This window comes from Myodes glareolus, chromosome 1 (assembly GCF_982192425.1).
Source record: "Myodes glareolus chromosome 1, mMyoGla1.1, whole genome shotgun sequence".
NCBI classification, from domain to species: domain Eukaryota; kingdom Metazoa; phylum Chordata; class Mammalia; order Rodentia; family Cricetidae; genus Myodes; species Myodes glareolus.
In genome coordinates, this window is record NC_142026.1 from 114,308,366 (window position 1) to 114,326,546 (window position 18,181).

The following is an 18,181-nucleotide window of genomic DNA, read 5'->3' on the forward strand; positions in this document are numbered from 1 at the left end:
AAAGCACACCTGACTAGTCCTGACCCTTCAGGGCAAGGCGTTTACGCAGCTCCTTAAGTGAGCTGAGTTCGTCCATTGCAGACATTGCTCAACTAAGCCTGGCATCGTTGGAAGGAAGCAAATGCTTTGGGAAAAATGTAAAAGCTTGGGCTGCAGCTGAAAATTAAGCACTCTAATTGAAAAAGAAGCACTCTTCTTCTCATGTCTTTGTATCTATAAAAGCTTTGCCTAGCAAAATAATGAAATATGTTTACCTTTACCTGTTAAACAAATGTAAAAAGCTTAGATCAGGGAAAGGCATCCCTTAAGGCTGATGTTGGTCTGATCCACTGTCTTTCATATTTGAGCAATAAGCCATTGCCATTGGTTTTTCTCAGCACTGACTTGGCGAGCAATGTGCTGAGAGATGTAGTGTAATGTAGATGTAAATCCGTGGCGTGGGTTTCGACTCTACAGAAAGCTAACTAAAATAGATAAGGGTGGAATGCTGGAGTCCATAATGTTTCAATGGGCTTGTTTGGATCACCTAGAAATGGGTACCGATACACAAAACTAACTGTGAGTCAAAGAACTTCTGAAGTGGTGTTTGAAAGAAAGTATAATCTTGACTGCTAGAGAAATGTGAAACGAAGCCATCAAAGATGATGCTTGTCTCAGTTCGTTAGCAGGTCACGGACCTACCACATCAGTTCCAAAGGAAACCTCAAAGAGCCACACACGCGTGCAGTAAGACACACTGAGATGGTTTTAAAAGCCGCTGTGTGACAGCACCAAACTAACTGCAGTTAAGTCTATGAACAGGATCAGTGGCAATGTTATCCATTATCTCTAGCTTGGAGAGTCCTAAAATAGCTCCAAGACAATAAAATTGTGGAGATGCGTTGAGCAGGTACCCTAAGAGGACATTCTTTGGCAAGACTCAGATTGCACTGAAGACACTTGGGCAGCTCCTTGGCCCATTGCTAAGACTTGAATCTCTTGAATATTAATGTCATTCTAGCTTCAACTCTGCAGCACTTCCGGCTTGAATTGTGAAATATCACAAAGTCAGTCTTCTCTTACATAAGTGTCAGAGGAAAAATGGGCCACTATTGTTGAGCAGTGTATCAATTTAAATAATCCTATATAATGTAAAAGTCAATTGGAAGTGATTTAAAGCATATTTCAAGCAGCCATGTGTTTTTAAAATTACACATCCAAACACACACAAACACACACAAGCACCCTCAATACTTCAGTAGGCAAATGTCTTCATTTAATATTTTTCCCCACTGGTGTAAGAGGATGGGAACTAATTTTATTTATACAATAGTGAGAACCCTTGAAAGACCATGCTATATGTAATTTCAAATCCAAAGTGGGGAATTACTCTATCAGAGAAACCTACTTCAGATCATTTAAATCTTATTTTTCAATCTTGCTAGCGCATTTTTAAAAATAATGATAAAGTCAGTGTCCATTCCTCTCCAGGGAACAGTCTGGTAACACTGTTATGTCACCTCTTCAACACCCATGGACTCATCCACCATTTCAAGCTGGATATGGTGACCTTACACAGGTTTTTGGGTAAGTCTTTTTTTTTTCATGTTCCGACACAACCACAGGAATAAGAACAATGCATAACTCTTTGATTCCAAATGTCGAGAAATATGAGCTAAACACAGACAACAACAATAGACATGATTAGGGGGAGCACCCATGAGGCCTCAACCCTACACCAAGAACAAGAGGCAACTAAGGAATGCTGAGAGTGGGGGACACAGTGTTCCCCAGGGAAGAGTACACCAACTGGTTAGTCAACACCAAAACGTCAGCCCTGAAAACATACATACGAGTAACATTTACAGTCTGAGCAGGTTGTATTTGTGCATATAGAAATATGTATACATATACATATTTATGTATATATGTAATAACAATTAATGAAAAAGACATGAGGAAAAGTATATGGGAGAATTTGGAGGGTGGAAGGGGAAGGGGGAAATGATGTATAATATAATCTCAAATAATAACAAATACTTTTAAATAAATTGTTAAGAACCACAGCATGATAGAAAAAGATCTCAGATTAATCTTAGAAGATTTGATCTTAGTTTCTAAATATAGCTTATGTATCCTAAGCCATTGATAAATTGTTAGCTTAATGTGTTGTGGTTACAACACATTAAGGATATATAAAGAAAAGCACCAAGATATATAAATGTCAAGATGATTCTGATATGCTCTCATACTTACAAAATTCCAACAAGATATGCCTCTAGTACCTCTAGCCATAACACGAGTTGCTGAGAATCTTTAAATGAATGATAATGACTATTTCCATCCCACCCACTATGGGGGAATACTTTAAATAAATTATCTCTAACTATTTGAAGAAAACCGTAAGCTGAGCATTATTCTCACCATTTGGTCGAGTTACAGAACAAACAAGAGGTTTCATTACTTTCCCAGGGCTACTGACCAGTGAGCAGCCTGGCCTCAGTCAGCAGACAGGTCTCAGCCTGCGATCTTTACACACAGGGCTGCCTCATTCTTTTTCTGAAAGCAGCCCCAGTTCCTCCTTGGTTCTGTGTGTGAGCGTTCTGATTTATCTGCCCGTGACTTATCCAAGGTCGATTCCTACAGAATCTGGATAGATCGCCAGACGGCTTGCCCCTGTCACTTAGCCCATTTCTAGTTCTCTAACTTGCTATGTGGTCATAGTTCATGGATGTGAAAACTGACTCAGTGCCAGCAGGAGGAAGATAAACATGGTGCCAGGTTTGCATGTTGCTTACATCTTCTGGGACCTCTTTCAAGGACTTGTATGTATTAATACATGGATCGTGCAGAGGCAGACACTTTGACCTCAGAATAGTGCTAGCCCAAAGTCAGGGAAGAAAGTAAGAATTGTGGTTAAGTAATTTGCACATCACAGGTAAGCGACAAAGCTACAGTTTGCATATGATACAAAACAAGCCTGCCGAATAAAAAGTACACACGCAGCATAGCAGAACTATGTGAAACCTGCCACAACCAGAAAATAAATAACCTCAGACAGACTGCATTTTAGTTGCTTGAGCAAAGTAATGCCATGAAAAGGGTCAAATAATTTTTGATTGATCTAAAGAGATGCAGATTCTTTGGACATACAAGAAACACAGCCTTGACAGCTGAATTAACAGTAGAACCCAGAGCCAAACTCATAGCACAAGCTAAAAGAATATGTATGGCCTTTGTAAGTCTGGTCATTCTATACACACTGAATATATTGCATCCCAAGCACTGACTTGGTCGTTCGCTGAAGCACGGAATTGGTTTCTATAAGCAACAAACCAAGATCGCATTGCCTATTACTGGACATGGCCCTCTAAGCCTTGTATTGCACTGGAGAGCCATGGAAGATGATGCTCTGGAAGATTGAGGGAGGCATGAACCAAGGAAGCCTCCCTTGTATGGGGTGCAAACCTGGAACTGCTACCTGATGGAGGACAGATTTGTTTTGATGAGTGTTTGTTAGTCAAGTGGTAATATAATCACTGGACAGCAGGAATCCAGCTCTGGTTTCAATAATTAAATGATGATGGGAAATAAAGTTGTACTTTTCCCTCCATATTTATTTGTCCAGTGAATGAGAATCTGCAGAAAGGGGCGGTTTATGGAAGAGGTGAGAAATCCCAAGAGCCTCACAAATCCTTCTGGCCTTTTGTCCCCTTTCCTTTCTCTTACAAACAGCCTAGTTGAAGCGCAAGGTTTGCAAACCACCTTCATTTTTAAAGGATTCCTTTTGGAAGCTCTGATGCTTTCAAGTGAAAAAACAGCTAAGTCAGTCTCATCTGCTATGCCATGCTTGCTCTGATTTCAGCTGACCAAGCTTTCTATTTTCTGCCTAGTCATGGTTCAGGAAGATTACCACGGTCACAACCCATATCACAATGCTGTCCATGCAGCCGACGTCACCCAGGCCATGCACTGTTACCTGAAGGAGCCCAAGGTAAAGCAAGATTTAGTCGCCTCCTCAGTCCCCTGGAGATGCCAGGTCAATGTATTGCTAAAGCACTAAATTGTTCACTGTTGGGAATCTTCCACAATATGACTCCAACTTATTTATACTAACGTTTTCAGTGTCAGCTCTGAAAATCTTACCATAGCCATGAAAACAGATGTGGGTTTTCTGAGATTTCCCTCCATGGTTTATTGATTTTCAAGGCTATGTGAGCCCAGAAACACCCAGCCCACTCTCAGATATCCCAGCCCTTTTGCAATGGACCTTTCCCACAAACTCTGCTAGCCCTGAGCTTTATTGGAAAGGGGTTCCCGGCTTGTGGTTTTTGATCAATAAATGAAAATCAGAGCTCCTCCAGTTTCAGGTCCCATTTCTACTTGGCCAATGGGAGGTTTTGATTCTGAGTCCAAGAAAATTTGTGTATGTCCAAGACTTCTTAGCTTGCAAGCATGCTCGGATGCAATGAACCAACCCAAAATCAGGGGATAAAGGCATAATGATAGTGTAATGTAATGGTCCTTACAACCAAGGCAGTCCCTCGCTATCAAAAAAAAAAAAAATAGGGGTTTGGTGTAATATACAGTACGAATTTTTTAAGAAGCTTTTTTTTAAAAAAAATAGCATTCAAGTTTAAGACTGCTTAGTTCAATCGATTCAGTAATTCATTAAGTATACAGATGCTTCAGCATAAGCCACTAAAGACACAGTTATCACATAGGCATCTCAGGAAGCCTGCCAACAAAAGCTTTTTTTTTTGTAATCTCTATGTAGTCTAAAAGTTATACCATATACTTTTACTTTTAATTCAGACTTCCCATTTTCCTGCTTGTTTTCCGGTTGACCAAAAAGTAAAGATTTGCACACATTCCCCCACCATTTACCGCCTGTCGAGGAGGAATTCAAATTTTGCAGTTCAAGCTACTTCTTTCAAAGAAGTAACAGATATATGTTAGTTAAAACACTCCAGCGCCGGGCCTAAGGTCAGTGGGAGTTGCTTGATGAGCATGTGAGGCCCTGGGTTCAATCCCCAGGATAAGATTTAAAATAATGATAATAATGATTAAGGAGAGGCAGATACGATGGCTCGGTTGGTAAAAGCACTTGCCACAAAAGCCTGACAATCTAAGTTCAGTCCCCAGAACCTACAGTGGGGGACCCCACACACATGCTGTGGTTTGCACATGCCTTGACTCACACCTACACATACACACACGCATGCGTGCGCGCACACACACACACACACACACACACACACACACATCATATACTTTCACTTTTAATTCTGACTTCCCATTTTCCTGCTTGCTTTCCGGTTGACCAAAAAGTAAAGATTTGCACACATTCCCCCACCATTTACCGCCTGTCGAGGAGGAATTCAAATTTCCTCGACACACACACACACACACACACACAGGGCAGGAATGGGAGAGAGAAAAGCAATATTTGTTTAAGTGGATTTTTAAACAAAGAAACACACAAGTGAGTCTTTGAGTCTGTTTCTGCCTTTGACTAACTCCTTTCTTCACATATAACTTTCTCCCCAAGCAAGGGTGAATGGCGGCTGCCGCTGCCCACCAGCCTTCGACATTGCCCCCAGGCTAAGCCGCTGCAACCACAGAACCTGCTAGCAGGAGGAAGAGAGCCTGGGGTGGAGAGCATGAGCTGTGGTTGCCCGGTGGCTTCCCACGCCGCCCTCGCTGTCCCACTTACAGTCGTGTGTGCATGTCACCTCACTGGCCACCTCCGAAGACAGGGCTCTCACTCCCAGGCCTCCCAGCGTTTTGTTCTGTTTGACTGAGACACAGCAAATGGTAACAGTGAGTCTCCCGATTTTATTCGTTGACAGTTGGCCAGCTTCCTCACCCCTCTGGATATCATGCTCGGACTACTGGCTGCAGCAGCTCACGATGTTGATCATCCGGGGGTGAACCAGCCATTTCTGATCAAAACCAACCACCACCTTGCCAACCTGTATCAGGTAAAAACAAACAAATAAATAAATAAATGATAAATGCATTAAAAAAAATAAAAACTAAGCTGAGCAAGAGGCAAATACAGTCAATGGCCTTAGGTACACAGCTAGAACTTTCTTCCTGCCCAAAAAGATGGCCCTCACTGAAGGTCAACTTCAGTGATACAAACACATCCATAGAACAGGGTTTGAATTAGAACAGGCCTATCCTCTGAAGTTGGTGTACAAAGATATCCAAGAAATTCGGACTGCTCCAAAGAAGCTTTGAAACTGTCCTAAGTCAACAGGACGCATGAACCTACCCTCCTGTGGGTTGAAATATGTGTCTCCAAGGAGACTGTCTTATACCTAGTGGTCAGCTGAAACTGGTTCTTGCAGCTCTTACAGAGCTACTTCCCAGGTGTGATTCTAGTTCAGACTTGAGCCTCTGGATCCATTTCTAAATTTTATCAGCCTTGGAATCAAGGGTCTGTTATCAAAGAGAAGAGCTGTATTTTGTTGTTCGGACGTAGCTCTGCAGCATGACTGGCTGGCCCGAAGAACTCTTGCCAGTGGTATGTCCATTCAGCTAGTAAGTCTCACATTACCGTGCTTAAATATTCTTAACTCTTTGGTTTGTAGTTGTTTATCTGTTTTGAGGCAGGATTTCACAAAAGCCAGCCAGGCCTCAGACTCTGACCTCCTGCCTCAGCCTCCCAAGGGCTGGGACTTCAGCCATATGCTGATGCGAGTTCTCAGGGTAATCCTGAGACTGTCTTCAGCTGCCAGTAACAAGATCGTTTCATACATAGGAGTCATCTATCCCAGTTTTAGGTCTTGTTTAATTGAGCAATAAAAGAAATCTTATAGACCATCAAAAAACAGCTCCATCAAGCAAGAGTCTTGAGCTCAGGGGTGTATTTATTCCCAATAAAATACAATGGGAGCGTGTACCATCCAGGCGCCATTGTGCTCAGGAAGGAACCAGCATCCTGAGGTCTAGGGTCCACCTGGCATCCCTCTCATTGCTGGATCTACAGTCAGAGCTGGCTATTTATGGGGAAGCTCAAAAATAAACCAAGAAACTGAGTGTGGTGGGGCCCACCTTTAAAGCCAGCACTCAGGAGGCAGAGGCAGGAGGATCCCTGTGCCTTTGAGCCCAGCCTGGTCTCAAATGAGTTCCAGGACTAGAGAGAGTCAGAGGGACCCTGTCTCAAAAAAAAAAAGGCACAAAATGAAAGCTAAATTCCCAAAACCATCTCATCTGAGGAGCTAATTTTGTTGGTTGATAAAGACACAGACATTTGAATGGGAGGAGGGGAATGACTGTCCTGAGCGCTCCCCACCCCAGTAGCCTTTCTAGTCCTTGTGCAGCACTAACTTTCTCAAATGCATGCACCAGACAAAGGGAATCTGTCAACTTTGGCTACTTGATTCACCCCCAACTAACATGAAAACTTGCAATGTTCCAATTTCTCATTATCCTAATCCTAACCGTGACGTATCTACCAATATGGACAGATTTGTTCTTAAAAATAAGATTATAAAAGCACACTTTTGCATGTAGTATATAAAAAGACACACACAATATGGGCCAGTGAGATGGCTCAGTGGGTAGAGTGGCTTACTTCTCGGTTCACCCTGAGTTCAAGCCCCAGGTCCTACAAAGTGGCCCAGGAGAGGTAATTCTGGAGACTTGGCGGCTGGGAGAACGCCCTGTGCGCGGCTTCCCTGCAATCCAGATGGACTGTGAATAGATAAGCTGTGGGAGGCTTTTCCTCTCCATCAGTTGGCTGGGCTCTTCCAGTTCTGATAAAGAAGATCCCTGCCTAACGCCCAGCGCTTGCCTTTGCGCTAAGATAAGAGCCAGAGCAGCCAGAGGGAAGGCAGGGCCGGAGTCTGGACCCAATTCCCAAGCTGACTTGCTAACCCGGGTAAATATGAAGACACTACAGGCATTTCCACCTGGTGCCTCACTCAGAATAAAAGCAGTTCACGCGTTGAGGAAGGCAGACCAAGAGGGCAGGAGCTTGTGAGTATAAGACCCCAGAATTTACTTTCTTTGCCTCCACTCTCCGACATTACAAACCATCATGCACACACACACGCACGCACACACACATACACACACACACACACGCACATACACAGAGAGAGAGAGTCACAGATCGGAACTTCTTCTTGATAGATTCCATCTACATATTAATTATGGACAGCCCACTCCATGGATAAAATAATGGTTAATTCTTCCATGAAACCTTATGATTATTCCATTCTGTGATGTGTAGCAGAAGTGTATGTGATTTTTCTTAATCATTTGCTATAGGCAATCAGGGGTGGGGATTAACATTTTAGATTCCTTTTTATTTTGAATGACTCTGAGCCACACACACCGGGCTGGCAGTTCAGGATGACTGTTTCTAAGACTGCCCCTCAGATATGTAATTGCAAAGATTAGCCATGCCCTTTCATTTCTACTAGAGCATTGAATTCTATGAGGGAGGGTCCAAATTGGTCTTCTGCTTCAATAAGTTTCCCGGGCCCTCACTGAACATGTGTTCCATGGACACCAAGTGAATCCATATTCCTTGTTCTAAGGTAAGTCTGGGGTAGATGAGATGAATAAGAAAAGACTAGTCAAACAGGCCTTAAAGCAGCGTTTGTCAAAGACCAAGAATTTATTTTGAACTCAAGATGCTTCTCTTCCTCTGAGACCTCCCAGATGAGGCCCTTGGGGTATCTCCAAGGAGACCACTTGGTTTGTTAGGCGAGAGCTGGGCAGAAACTTATTTCCAGAGTCATTTCGTGAGCAATTAAGAATGAAAACACAAGCCAAATTCACGCTGTTGTTTTTCTTCCTGTGTCCTCTAGATTTAAAACTGGGAAAACATCTGATTTCTTTGGATACCAGACTCTCAGTTTATCAACATCACTCTAAGTATTTTCATCAAAGGAAGTGTCCAATAAATAGAGTGGGAACAGCCAGACATGGTGGCATGGGCCTGTAATCCCCTTACTCAAGGAGACTGAGACAGCAGGATTGCAGATTCAAGGACAGTCTGTGCAATTTAAAGAGACTCTGTCTCAAAATATTAAGGAAAAAGAAAACTGGGCCAATAGCTCAGTTGCAGAGAGATTGTCTACCTTCACAAGACCCTAGGTTCAAGCCCATGACCACAAAAGAGATGGAGGAAGAAGGTAACCAGTATTAAAATAATAATAACAATAATAGAAGGAAAGCTATCTTGCACGGTAGCAACTCTGCCAGGCCAGATTCCCTTTGACAGACAGCCTCTTGATTTAATTTGAAAACCTGTGTCGTGGTTTATTAAATGCCAGCAATCAAAGGGATTGTTTTTCCTCTAGGGCAAATCACACTTGATAATTCAGAAAAGAAAAAGAGGGAGTGATTCTGCCTTCGATGTCGGAAGGGTTTTGTTTTTCCAAATTAAAACTCTAATAGTTCTTGTAAACTACAAAGATTCTTTCAGTATTAAAATCAAGATTATTCTCGGGTTCAGGGTATGGTTCAGGTAGTTGTCATGCAAGCATGAGGACCTGAATTTGAATCCCTAACACCCATATTAAAGTCAGGCATGGTGGTATACACTCTAGCTTCAGCACTGGGAGCAGGAGTCCCAAGATTGGCTGGTCTGTCAGTCTGATTGAAACTTGCCCAGCTCTGGACTCAGTGAGAGTCTCAAAAATAAGGTGTAGAGCAACAGAGGAAGACACTTGAAGCTGACCTGCAACCGTTATATACATATACACAGAAGACTGTCTTGCACATACACGTACACTACATACATACACACAGATAGATAGATAGATAGATAGATAGATAGATAGATAGATAGATGATAGATAGATAGATAGAAAGAAGATAGATCGGTAGGTGGGTAGGTGGATATAAAAATGGATGGATAGATAGATAGATAGATAGATAGATAGATAGATAGATAGATAGATCGGTGAGTGGATGAATGGATGGATGGATAGATAGATGATAGACAGACAGACAGACAGACAGACAGACAGACAGACAGATAGATAGATTTTAAAAGCTTATCCTTAAAACTACAAGTGTGTGGAGCCTGAGGTGTGAACACATTGCCACTGGGACAATGTGAAATTGCTGAACTGATACTTCTTCCAGGCAGACAGATGCGCCACCTTATGTATCTCCCTAAACTGCTAGGATATCAGGGGACACCAAGGTAGGATCATCTCATCATATGTTTGCATCTCTCTGGCCATTTCTGAACACTGTCCCCTTTCTCTCAATCTGCCTTGTATGGACTATGGGATGGGCCACTGTGAATGTCAGATAAGTCTGTCACAGCAGTGCTGCCCGAGTGCTAGAGACACGCCATTGTCATTTCTGACCGTTGTGTAGGCATGCCAGTGACTGGCCTGCTTCTTGTCCCTGCTTTTCCCTCGTTCAGGACATAGGCAACCTCCTGTCTCCTCGTATCCACATCACTCACTGTTGCCTGGTTACAATCCTTTCCCCATCGTGCAACCAGGAGGAGTTTCTTTAAACCCAATTCTGGCCACATGGATTCCTCCTAAGAAACCCAACCGTTTCTCGGTATTATGTAAATAACCAAACACATGATGTGCCAGCACCAACCTTGGAATTCTCATCATCGCCTAGCTGACCCATCAAGGTTCTCTTTCCACCATATCCGCTCGCCCTCCCCCACCCCCACAGCCTCAATGAATCACAAATTAGAAACACTTTCAGTTTCTCCAATGTATTTCATTTCTCTGTTCATTCAACAAATATTTGCGGAGTGCTTAATGCATGCCAACAGGTGCCATGAATGCCAAAGATGACCAAAACAAGTAAAAATCCATATGTTCTCCAAAGGCAAACTAGGAAATAACTAAGCGAAATGTGTAATCTCGTACAATGTGGCCATTTCTAAAACAAAATATACAACCCGACAAGAGAGATACAAAGTATCTCTCACTTCAGGACTCCACATACTACTTCTGCCCATTTTTAGTCAAACGCACTCTCAAGTAGTACATTTTCCTCAAACATATGCATACACTCTGAGTCCACTCTGAGCCACTCAACCTCTGGTCTCATCCTGGACGTCTTTCCTCCTTGAAACCTTGTTGGCCTCGAAAGATCCAGCTTCCCTGTGTCTCCTCCACAACCTCAGGGTTCTCTCCCCTTATCCCCAGGTGTACTCATCAAAATTGCCACTGCCTGGGTAGATGCTGATGTCTCAGACAGACAACCAGTCTCTGGCATGCAACCCTTCTGCTTCCAGTATTCAGCACATGGCTGGTTACTGAAAGTTCCTCTGTTTCTCCTGCTGATTGTCATGTAAACCGGGTAAACTTCAGCAGGGGTTGGAATGATTTTTAAAATACCTTGTAGTGAGCTTACTTGTGCTCTGCAACTAACAAATGCGGATACTTTATGTCTGGAGTTAATCTGTGAATATGTAACAAAGAAGAAACAATTACTACCATAATTTAAAAATATCTTTGCCTTGAACAAAAGTCTGAGGACTTCACAAAGTTCCAAGACTTGCTTCTGTCAGATAGTGGCCTAAAATTCAAACCTTGTTCTTTTTATTTAACAGTTCCTTCAGCCTTTAAGCATTAGAGTGTAGGAATTGTTTGGTATCCATTGACCAAGTGCTTACTTCTTTACAAGGGACTGTGGCTTATGTACGGAGATGACTAAGAAAGGTTATTTGACTTCGACAGCAGGCATAGCTCGCAGCGATTTCCACACATCAGATGTGTGCCCTTGGGAAGGCGTGAAGACTTTCTGAACAGTGCTTAGGCATGAACAGAGTCGGCATCCATGTTTGGCCTGCTTGGAAAGGGTCAGCAGGGCAATCAAGTCAAAGCTATGCTTCTTCAGTCACCATTTCCACCTTACAGAAAGCAGCCAGACCTATTTCTCATTCTGAGTCACATCATATATTGCTGAGGCATAAAAACGCCAAATAAACCATTAGAAATGTTAAAAGCTGTGTCCTGTGATTGAGACCCCCCTCATTGGTCACCTTAAATGACTGCCAATAATTGATTATTCAGCCTAATCATTTTGTTTCCAAATTTGCAACATTCCTGTGCTTTTAAAGACCAGTTAGTTACTAATAGCAATTACCTTATAAACTCAATCTCAAAAACTACTTAATTCTTGTAGGCCCAAAATTAGGGAAACCTTTGAAATTAGAATTTCATCTGATTGGCCTATTTTTTGATGCAGAGAAATATGGTGATGCTATCATAAGAGATTTCACAGATATAAATACACAGACATAAATACAGTAAACTAAACTTCTAGGAGCTGAGGAGATGGCCTAGTGGGCAAGGGCATTTGCTGTGTGAACATAAGGACCTGAGTTCGAATTCTTAGCATTGTGGGTAGGGAGGAGGCCGAGACAGGAGGCTCCCTAGGGCCAGCTGACCACAGACTATCTCCAGACCCAGAGAGACTGCCTCAAGGGAATAAGACAGAGAGCAATAAAGGTGGACATCACTGTTCTTCTCTGGCCTCTGCATGGGCACAGACATACATACACAGGCAATGCAACACACACACACACACACACACACACACACACACACATCATTTAATTAATTAATTAAGGACTAGATTGAAAGCAAAAGTCCCAAGGCTGGTAGTGTAGCTGAGAAGTACAGCATATGCCTACATCACCATGTGGGAGGTCCTGAGTTCCTAGTCCCATAATCAAAGAAGGAAAGAAAATAGCAGTTTTTTTTTTTAGGGGTAAATCTTTGATTTAAAATCTCTGAGTTAAATAATACACTGGTCATGTGCTTTTTATTTTCAATGAGTAATGAACGGGCATTGAAAGTCAATGGTATTTAGATCCCCTGAACACATTTAATATGCAAAGATATGATACTAAAAGCTAATATTTACAAATAAGCCAGACATAACTGGATGACTTTTACATTTTTAGCCATCAACTCTGAGAAGCAAGGCCAAAATTGAATCGAATTGTAGGTATTTGTGAGCTCATAAAGTTCTGGCTTCTGGGTGCTTAGATGTGGCAACATGGAGGAAGTTCTCGGGAAGCAGCGAGAAGCATGCGCGTGGTCCAGGTTTCAGAACTGGTAGGCGTGACTTGAAGATGCTCCTTAGCCACTCACCAACTGGGTGCCAGCTTCACACGCTGCCCCCCACCCGGGGGGGAAGCTGAGTGTTTATTATACCTGAGTTCAGAACATCCAAGACCTAAATAAGGATTAAATAAAGTGCTTGGCCCAAAGTCAGAGTACGGTGAGTGCCCTCCCTTCGCTGTCCTTGATTTCTTACTCCCTTGAAGCCAGTGGTTTGGCCCTGGTCCCAACACCACCCTGACCAACTCTTGCATGTGTAAAACTCTCCTCCCCTCCATGAAGTCTGTTTGCAGTCCCAGACGCCAGGGTCTTTCACAGGTGTGCTCCCAAACTGCTTGATCTCCTTTCTATTCCTTGGTACCCCTACCCAAATATACTTTCACCAGCATATTCCCAAGTATCCACATGTTCTGACTGCAGGAAGATCGTTCATGAAGACGGGAAGTCAGCCTGGCATAGAAAACCGTGCCTAAGGCCATCCTCCTGACACTCTGATTTGACTCAGCAGAGATGCAGTGTCGTTTGTCATTAGGTCTTGTTACAGTTTCTGGCCCCTTGAAAAACTCACGTGAGGCAGTGAGGCAGCTCGGGTCTGCTCGAATGAGTCTGTCAACTGAACTCATGAGCAACTGAATTAAGTGTCACTGTAAGACTGAGCATCTATGACATCACACTCACCTGTCGCTCTCTGTGCTCATAAATCTTCACAATCAGGACAAATTAGTCGAGCACGTGACTTCTAACGAACAGTCTCTTTTGTTGAGTGTGGCTCATGCCCAAAAGGAAATAATGGACCAGCGGGTGAAAGCAATAAAATTTCATCGCTGGTTCAAACATGGTCAAATGGTAAATAATAAAAAAAAAATGCAGTTTAGAGGTCTGTTCAAAGATGGATTTAAAGCATGGCCTCAAGAAGCCCATCACAGCAGAGTCCTAGAGAGATTTAAGAAGCAAAAAGAGGGACTGGAGAAAAAGCTCAGTGGTTAAGAGCATTGCCTGCTCTTCCAAAGGTTCTGAGTTCAATTCCTGACAACCACGTGGTGGCTCACAACCATCTGTAATGACGTCTGGTGCCCTTTTCTGGCCTGCAGACATATACACAGACAGACTATTGTATACATAATAAACAAATAAATATTCTTTTAAAAAGAAGCAAAAAGACAGATCTCTGTGAGTTCCAGGCCAGCCTGGTCTATAAGAGCTAGTTCCTGAACTCATAGTTTTTTTAAGAGACCCTGGATTGTGTCAGCTTGGTCTACAAGTGAGTTCAAAGGCAGTCAAGATTGTTACACAGAGAAACCCTGTCTGGAAAAACAAAAACAAACCAAACAAACAAACAAAAACCACCAAAAAAAAAAGTAGAGGATTGTATGAGTGGCTGCGAGACAGAGAGGCTCATCATGGACAGACAGAGCATATTCTCTCCTGGGCCTCCTTTCAGCATCTGTGTTAGAGTCCTGGTTAGTTCTGTTGCTGTTTTGGTTTGCTTTTTTGTGTTTGCTTTGTTTTTGGAGGGAGGGTTGTTGTGACATAGTTAGTATTGGGGGGTTATTTGTTGTTGTTTGTCTTTTGGGAGGTTTTGTTTTTTATTTTTTATTTGTTTGTTTTTGGGTTTTAGTTTGGTTTTTTGTTGATTGTGGTTTGGTTTTATTTTGATTTGGTTTGGTTTGGTTCTTTAGCTAGTTATCTAGAAAGAGGATCCCAACTGAGGAAATGCCTCCGTCAGCCCGGCCTGAAGACAAGTCTATAGAGCATTTTCTTGATTAATGATTGATGTGGAAGGACCCAGCTCACTGGGGGCAGTGCCACCCCTGGACAAGTGGTCCTAGGTGGGCTAAGAAAGTAGGCTGAGCAAGCCATTGGGAGCAAGCTAATAAGCAGGGTTCCTCCACGGCCCCTCTTTAGTACCTGCCTCCAGGTTCTTGTTCTGACTTCCTCAGTGGTGAACTGTAAGTTGTAAGATAAAATAAACCCTTCCCTCCCAGTCACTTTTGGTCACGCTCTTTACCGCAGTAAGGGAGCAAACTATGACAGCCAATGACAGAAACTCTGCTTCTGTGGCTTTCTTGTGAACTATGGTAAATACACACCGTAAAATTTACCATCTCAACCATTTTGGAATATGCGGTTGAGTGGTATAGTAAGTACAGTTAGAATGGCATGCAGCCATTGTCACCTGCATCACAGGAACGTCTTGGAACAATTCCCCATCCTCCTGCACCCTCCCACTTTCGGCAGGAAGCTGGATTGTTAAGAGGCCAGCCTGGGCTAGAGGTTAAGTTCAAAGACAGTCTGTAAATTCTGTGACTCTATTTCAGAAAAAAACAAAAACAGAAAGAAAAGAAAAACCTACACCAAAAATAAGCTCAAGGGAGAAGCTAAACATAATAGATATTCCCCAGCGGTGAAATTGTCAGGATAACAAGGTAGCAACTACAGATTTCATTGCAGACTTCACAGACGAAATGTCAGTATTCTGATCATGAATGGGCCAAGATGTCTCCTTAACAGTGGTACTTAAACTTTAGTGCTCATAGAAAGAAAAAAAACCATCACTAGGGGCTGCAGAGATGGCTCAGCAGGTAAGAGCTCACATGGCACTTGTGGAGGACACAAGTCGGGTTCCTAGCACTCAAGTTCAATGGCTTAAAACCACCTGTAACTCCAGCTCCAGGGGATCCAGTGTCCTCTTCTGACCTCCAAGGGTGCCTGAACTCATGTGGGCATGGCTATAATTTATAAGAAAATCATTTTTAAAAAGAAATACTACCTGTCTAATAATCAAAACAGTACTGAGTGGGACTGAGAAGACTGAATGTGTTGCCAACGGCCATGGGAGTCGGTATAAAAAGTTCTTATCAGCTACGGTCGGCACGGTAGATTAGACCGGAAGTTGCAGCACCTGCCTCTCCTCGGACAATCTTAGATGACACAGAGACTGTAGAGCCCTGACACCATTGCCACCTCTTTAACTGCTTCACTTTGTTCTTCTACATGTAGGGCCCCCTAAGTGAGCTGTGGGGAGCAGGGACAGGGGTTCGTGTTATTTGGAACAAAATTAGTCAACCTAGATTGGGGGCCCCAAAGGACCCTGCAACCCCCAACCATCACTGCAGCCTGAGGGCAGAGCCGCGGCCCTTCTACTTGGGTCGCCTCTTCTGGTCGGACTCTGGCTGGAGAGAAAATATTGGCTCTCGCCAAGGTGTGTTCGGCTGTGAAAGATCACTATCTAGCTCTTGTCTCCTTTATAGCTTTCATTTTCTTTCTTTCTAGAATATGTCCGTCCTGGAGAATCACCACTGGCGATCTACAATTGGCATGCTTCGGGAATCAAGGCTTCTTGCTCACTTGCCAAAGGAAATGACGTAAGTGCTGCGGAGATGAAACAGACTGATGTGCACGCAATGAAGATAAGTCACGTTCTCCAGGGCAAGCTGGGGGCCCCTGTGTCAGTAGCAGGGACCCAGCTGCTGGGCTGTCTGTCCTCCCTTGAGAATCCAGCAGGAGATTCAGAGTCAGGTGCTGCAAGCCAGAAACCAGAATCTCCCCAGGCACTGGGAAAGGAGTCTAAGACCTAAAGTCCGGGGAAAGGGGAACAGAGAGAGTTCAGCTTTCACACTCTTCAGCCACAAGGCTCGGCTCTGCCAAATCCCTGTCCCGTATGTTAGCAAAACCATCCTCCCGTTTAGATACAAAGAATAAATATTTGTCAAGAAAGAACATAGGAATTCGCAAGCTGGATTAAGAACCCGTCCAGTACTGTGTGCTTTGTCATTGCCAATCTTGAGGGAAAGTGGGAATTAGAAGCGCTTGGTTCTGGGTAACTCATGCCTATATTTCTAGCACTGTGGAAGTTGAGGCAGGAGGACTACTGTGAGTCTGGGGCTACAAAGAAAACTCCACTCCAAAAATAAATAATAAATAAATAAAATAAAGTAAATGAATTTTTTAACAAAATTGACCTTAGTCATTTTATTTATTTATTCATTTACTTATTTATTTATTTATTTACTTATTTTGGTCGTTGATTTGTTTAATGTCTTTTTTTTCTTTTTGTCTTTTTTTTTTTCAAGATACAGTTTCTCTTTGTAGCCTCGCTGTCAGACCTGGCTGGCCTCGAACTCAGAGATCCTCCTGCCTCTGTTTCCCAAGTGCTGGAATTAAAGGTGTGCGCCGCCACGCCCAGCTGTCTTTTGCATTTTAAGCAGAAAATATTAATTTTCATAGCCCACTGCTTGTCAGACCTGAGCGAATCTTCCTCATTTTTCTCAAGACCCCAACTTAGTCAATACACTGTTTTACAAACCACCACTAATTCTGATCTCATTCATGAAAATGTGCAGGACCCAAAGAAGTTAGGTGAGTTTTGAGTGTCGGAAGAGCTTGTGGGAGCTAGAGGTCCAAGTCGGGGTGGTGTGTATGCCATAGGACTGGTGTAACAGGCTTTCTGAATGGCCACAAGCCACCAAATCATGACCCGGAAACATAATTAATTATGTATTCTCAGCCCTATCTTAGGCTGATCCCACCAGCTCTTATAACTTAATTTAACCTGTTTCTCTTCATTTACTTTTTGCCTCAGGGCTTTTTGACCTTTCCTTCATTCTGCATGTCCTACTTTTCCTACTTCTTCGTGTCTGGCTGGCCTGCAACACCTGGCTGGCTGTCCACAGGTGTCTCTCTCTCCTTGTTCTCTGTGAGAGTCTAGATTTCTCCTTCTGCTTATTCGCTCTGCCTGCCAGCTCCTCCTATCATTATACTGCCTAGCTATTGGCTGTTCAGCTTTTTATTAGACCAATCAGATGCCTTTGGCAGGCAAGGTTAAACAAATACAACACACCTTTACATAGTTAAAGTAATATTCCACAACAGACAGGTCCTATGTCCTGGGCTAAGAGGTGTGGGTCATAGGACAGGCAGCATACTCTGAGCTTGTAAGCTTTTTTCCTGGACCTCTGACACCATTTCACACAGTTCTGGAATGTTCAGCTTGCAGAAGGAACTGAATTCTTAATAACTTTTTACTCCTCTGGAAATAAAACCAGGCCAAAAGGAAAAAGAAAAAGAAAAGGAAGGAAGGAGGGAGGGCAGGAAAAGAATAAAAAATATAATGAGGGGTCAGG

At 43.0% G+C, this 18,181-nt stretch overlaps 1 protein-coding gene across 4 annotated transcripts in view; it reads left to right on the forward strand.

Moving 5' to 3' along the window:
- The window catches only part of Pde7b (phosphodiesterase 7B), a 319,484-nt gene that overhangs the window by 279,686 nt on the left and 21,617 nt on the right, over positions 1 to 18,181 (forward strand). For all 4 annotated transcript variants that reach the window (XM_085689065.2, XM_048425265.3, XM_087911509.1 and 1 more), the window contains 4 exons: positions 1,471 to 1,566; positions 3,873 to 3,973; positions 5,832 to 5,963; positions 16,332 to 16,423. In XM_085689065.2, coding sequence (XP_085545191.1) covers positions 1,471 to 1,566; positions 3,873 to 3,973; positions 5,832 to 5,963; positions 16,332 to 16,423 — 421 coding nt within the window. The remainder of the gene's footprint in view (positions 1 to 1,470; positions 1,567 to 3,872; positions 3,974 to 5,831; positions 5,964 to 16,331; positions 16,424 to 18,181) is intronic.